Here is a 4,900-nt window from a genome sequence, read left to right as displayed (position 1 = left end):
ACTTATCATGGGTCCCATCCAGCACACCTTAATGGTCAAATCAATGACCTAATCTTCTGAAATCACCTGGTGAAGTAACTTTTTATCATCTTTTCACTGGATTATTAGATTCTTTTCATGTATCCTAAATATGCTTCACTCTCTCACTAGCTGTATTATATCAAAAACAGGGTTATGGTGCTAATATCATAAGGCCACCTGTAGGTTAATATAGAACAAATAGAAACTATATTAGAGTAAAAATGTATTAAGAGTTAGATTATTTTAAAATCATTTTAGAAAATAAGTATATTAATTTTATACATTAAAAAATAATGTAACTAACATAGCAATTAGATATTGACATGTAAAAATATGCCAGAATTACAGTAAAAACGATAATAAAATTTTACTATTAATACAAGAATCTCCATGATAATTTTAAGCACATTCGTGGGTTATATTACAACTTGGTATAATTATATGTCATCATATATGCAAGTTGTGAGATGGGGAACTGTGAGAAATTAGTTATTTCACTTGTAATTTAGCTGTAAACAACAGTGCTCCAAGCCTTCTTTGCCTTCATGCATCTAATTATAACAAATATCAAGCTTTTCTTTATACATACAAAACAAAAACCGAAAAAAAAAAGGTTTTGAAACTGAAGAAAGAAAATAAGCATAACGAACTTCCTTGTGGGGTAGCTATAACCATTTTTGTGCTTTTTTATTACTTTAACCCTGGTGTAGGATTGGAGGAAGGTGAGTAAAGTAGAGAAGAAGCAGAGAAGCTGGAGTTATTGCTTTTGGGATACAAGCTTTGTATTTGCACGGCTGGTTTTGATGATGATGTTGCTTGAACTCCACTTGAGTTGTTTTCCTTGGCATCAATGGTTGGTGATCCTTTGAGTAGCACATCAACCTTAGCATACTCCTCTCTTTCATGTTTAATCTCCTTGAGCATCGCTGCCACATCTTTCATGTTTGGTCTTTCATCTGGGCATGAATTTACACACAACAAGGCTACTCCTAAAGCTTGCATCATTTCCTCGATTTCAGATTCCGGTCGAGACAGTAGGCTCGGATCAAGTACTTCGATTCCTCCCCTCTTTTGTCTAACCCAATCTACTATGTGTAGTCCATCTGGTATTGTCGGATCAATCGGTTGCTTTCCCGTCAGTACTTCCAACACCACTACACCATAGCTATAAACATCACTCTTCTCTGTAATCTTCATCATGTAACCGTATTCTGCCAAGATGCAGTAAATAATTAGTTCAAGATTGCTACAAAATGACCTTCAACGAGTATAACTATTTAAAAGTAAATAATGCAGTAAAAATATGTTACCAGGAGCAATATATCCATAAGAACCAGCAACAGTGTTAGAGGAGCGAGCAAAATCACCATCATCTACAAGCTTGGCAAGGCCAAAATCAGCAATGTAAGGTTCAAACTCAAGGCCAATTAGGATATTATTAGCCTTGATGTCCCTATGGACAATAGGAGGGACACAATCATGGTGCAAGTAAGCAAGGCCTTGTGCTGCCCCCAACAATATTTGGTACCTAAGTTCCCATTCCAAAGCATTCCCAGTTCTCTCATGGAGGAGACTCCCCAAGCTTCCATTAGGCATATAATCATACATGAGCAATCTTGTATTTCTGTTCCAACAACAACCCAAAAATCTAACTATGTTCTTATGACGGATAGTACCAAGCGTTTTCACCTCGGCCGAGAAGGAATCACGAACCCCACTTTTGTCATCGTTGCATCCATTGGATGGTGCTATTGTTGCTGGCCACAGCTTCTTCACTGCAATGACTTCACCATTGTCCATATCAGCACGATAAACAACCCCGGAACACCCTTTTCCAATCACATTGGAATCCACCAGGCATTTCAGAATTTGCTCTACTGAGAAATTTAACTTCTGGAAGGGAGTGAATTGCCATGGCCATGAGTCTCCCAACTCTGAATCATCGTCTCTAATGGTTCTTCGAGCCCTTATAATCGCGATTGTACCCATAATAACCATTGCTACTGTTAGGGTGATCAACAAAGCTACTGCTAGCTTGAGTCTCCTCGACCGCCTCATCTCATTTTCAGTCCTTGATGGCCCCGCCCTGCCATCGCTTCCCAAGAAGCAAGAGTCCCGGCTTGTAGGACATAGGCCTTCATTTCCAGCCAGGTTTGCTTGTGGTAACTGCCTAAAAAGCTTGTTGTCAGGCAGATAACCTTCAAAGTTATTGTAGGAGAGGTTGAGAGAAACGAGATTATCAAGCGCTGCAAGTGGAGCCAAGTCTCCTTCAAGCTTGTTGTGGGAAATGTCCAGTATGGACAGCTTGCTAAGTGCAGATATTTGAGGAGGGATTGGCCCTGTGAGTCCATTGCAACTCAAGTTAAGAGCAATCTCAAGGGCTTCTATTCGGCCAAGTTCCAATGGGATGCCACCAGTGAGCTTATTGCTACTAAGGTCAAGCAACTGGAGACTGGAACAGAGGGCTAGGGCAGAAGGTATTGATCCAGACAAGGAATTCTTGCTAAATATCAACTTATTCAATGACACAAGACGGCCCAAGCTTGCTGGTATTTGGCCATCAAATTGATTGAATGAGGCATCCAAAACCTGGAGGCCAGATAGAGATGACAATGAAATGGGAAGGGGACCCTGTAGAATATTGTTGCTGAGGTCTATCATTTGTAACTCCGTGCAACCCCCAATCTCATATGGAACAACTCCAGAAAGCCTGTTGCTAGACAAATCAAGAAAATTTAATCTCTTGAGGCTCCCAATTTCTCTAGGAATACCACCAATGATCCTGTTGTTACCAAGCCTTAAGCGCACAAGGAAGGTGCAATTCCCGATCTCTGGGGGTATAGAACCAGAAATGTCATTGGAAATAAGTAGAAGCTTTGCCAGGCTCTGGAGTCGAAACAGGCCAGGAGGAATGCTACCAGTGAGAGAATTGTGCGACAAATCCAATGCTTGAAGACCTGTACAGCGAGACAAAGATGAAGGGATGCTTCCTTCAAGCTGGTTTTGCCAGGCAAAGAAAACAGTAAGCTTTGACAACATTCCCAGATCTGGTGGAATCAAACCAGAAATCTGGTTTGTATCAAGCTGCAACTGCAGAAGATTACTAGCATTGGAGAGAGTTGAAGGTATTGAACCAGAGACATTGTTGTTGCTAATCATAAACTCTTGAAGCTCCGAAAGACCCCCCAAAGACAAAGGTATGGTTCCAGATAATGAATTCAAAGAAAGATCAATGTTTATCAATTTACTACAGTTGCCAATCTCTTCTGGAATACTCCCAACAAGACTATTTTGCCACAAGAACAGTGATTCAAGCTTTTCAAGTTTACCAATCTGCGGTGGGATCGATCCTGATAGACTGTTTTCGTAAAGATACAAGTTTACAAGCTCAGAGCAGTTACCTATTTCAGGAGGAATCTCACCAGAGAGCATTGTGGTGTATATAGACAAGGTTTGGAGCTTGCTTAGCTTCCCAAGTGAAGCTGGTAAAGAACCTGAAACTCTTGTATCAGCTAGCCCCAACACAGTCAAGTTGCTGCAGTTCCCAATCTCATCAGGGATTCTTCCCACAATGTCTTTGTTCCCTCCAGCTCGAAGAACTTGAAGAAGAGACAAGTTCCCGAGGTCAGCAGGGATAGTCCCGCTTAGAAGGTTATCATAAATCTCTATTTTCCGGAGACTTGTGCAGTTACCTAGCTCAACTGGGATTTTCCCAGTTAGCTGATTAGAGCTCAAAACCAAGTCCTGGAGATACTGAAGCCTACCGATACTTGCAGGGATGGAGCCAACCAGACTGTTGGAGCCAAGGGTAATGGTAGTAAGTTGTGAACAATAACCAATGTCAAGTGGGATAGTGCCTGTGAGATTTGCATCATAGATGACTAGTCTTTTGAGAGATTGAAAAGCAGAAAGATTGGCTGGTAAAGGAAGCTGAAGAGGGACTGACTGTATATTAATTTCGGTGACATAACCTTGTGGGGAACATGTTATGTAGGTCCAGTTGCATGGAGTGGAGTCAAGACTGTTCCAGTTGGAAAAAGAGGAATGTAGAGTTGGAGAAAAGTGTATCCATGAGAAGAGAATGGAAGATTCATGGTTTGGAGCTGCAAAAGTTGCAGCACTGAAGAAGAAGAAGAAAAAGGAGATAAAGAATGAAGAAGATTGCCTCGAGCTGGGCATAGACATTTGCCTCAATTTCCAAACCTTTCTTCTCGGTTTTGCATCATTGGGTTTTGCTTCTTCTCTATGTTTGTGCTTGCTTCTTTCCCATTTTTCTCTCACACACTATATTTCTTGCTTGCCTTGAACTCAAGCTCTAAACAGCAACAAGCTCTACCTATTTGGTCTTTTCTTTCATTTTCTATAATAAATTAAACTATCCAAACAAAAACACTTTAAATTAAACAATAGTTTTAAAAAATGAAGAAAAGCAAAGCCTTGAGATCAACAAAACTGCACCACCACCCACCCTCCCTTAGGATGCTTCTCTCTCTTTCCCTACAAAAGACATATAAACACAGTAAAGAACCACCTCTGCCCATACCCTCATATCTTTCTGCATCTCTCAATATTTTAATCAGGTTGCTAACAATGGAGGAAAGTAAATTTAGTAATTGTAATTATAATAGTGCTACCGGTTTTTGGCTCTAATGCAATATTTACAGTATAAAAGAGGGGGGGAAAAAAAGTGGGGCAGTTAGCTCCAACTTCAACTATGCCACAAGTGTTTCCTTTGTTCACCATATAGTGAGTTTAAAAAAAATACAGAAAAGGACATTGGGTTCACTCTTTCCCATTCTGGCTCCTGGAAACTTTTGTGGGTTCAGTTACAAAACCGAGTTGGCTGTTGGCTCTTCTCTAATCAAATTCAAACACCCAT

The 4,900-nt window shown here is 40.4% G+C and overlaps 1 protein-coding gene across 1 annotated transcript; it reads right to left on the bottom strand.

Moving 5' to 3' along the window:
• Positions 1 to 487: 487 nt before the first annotated feature.
• On the bottom strand, positions 488 to 4,540 carry LOC105777719 (LRR receptor-like serine/threonine-protein kinase RGI1). Its single transcript, XM_012601111.2, has 2 exons — positions 1,332 to 4,540; positions 488 to 1,232 (listed from the first exon to the last, which is right to left on the bottom strand). The coding sequence occupies exons 1-2, from the start codon at positions 4,204 to 4,206 to the stop codon at positions 712 to 714; spliced, it is 3,396 nt and encodes a 1,131-aa protein (XP_012456565.1). The 5' UTR covers positions 4,207 to 4,540; the 3' UTR covers positions 488 to 711.
• Between the last annotated feature and the right edge of the window lie 360 nt (positions 4,541 to 4,900).

The sequence above is a fragment of the Gossypium raimondii genome, chromosome 10 (assembly GCF_025698545.1).
Source record: "Gossypium raimondii isolate GPD5lz chromosome 10, ASM2569854v1, whole genome shotgun sequence".
In the NCBI taxonomy this organism is placed as follows: domain Eukaryota; kingdom Viridiplantae; phylum Streptophyta; class Magnoliopsida; order Malvales; family Malvaceae; genus Gossypium; species Gossypium raimondii.
Note: the sequence above shows the minus strand (reverse complement) of the source record. Positions and strands in the feature narration are given on the sequence as shown.

What these genes read in the sequence shown, in the direction of transcription:
- LOC105777719 (XM_012601111.2), bottom strand. Translation starts at nt 4,206, where the DNA reads ATGTCTATGCCCAGCTCGAGGCAATCTTCTTCATTCTTTATCTCCTTT. An exon ending in TTATGGATATATTGCTCCTG is followed by an intron (nt 1,233 to 1,331) that starts GTAACATATTTT and finishes GCATCTTGGCAG; the next exon opens with AATACGGTTACATGATGAAG.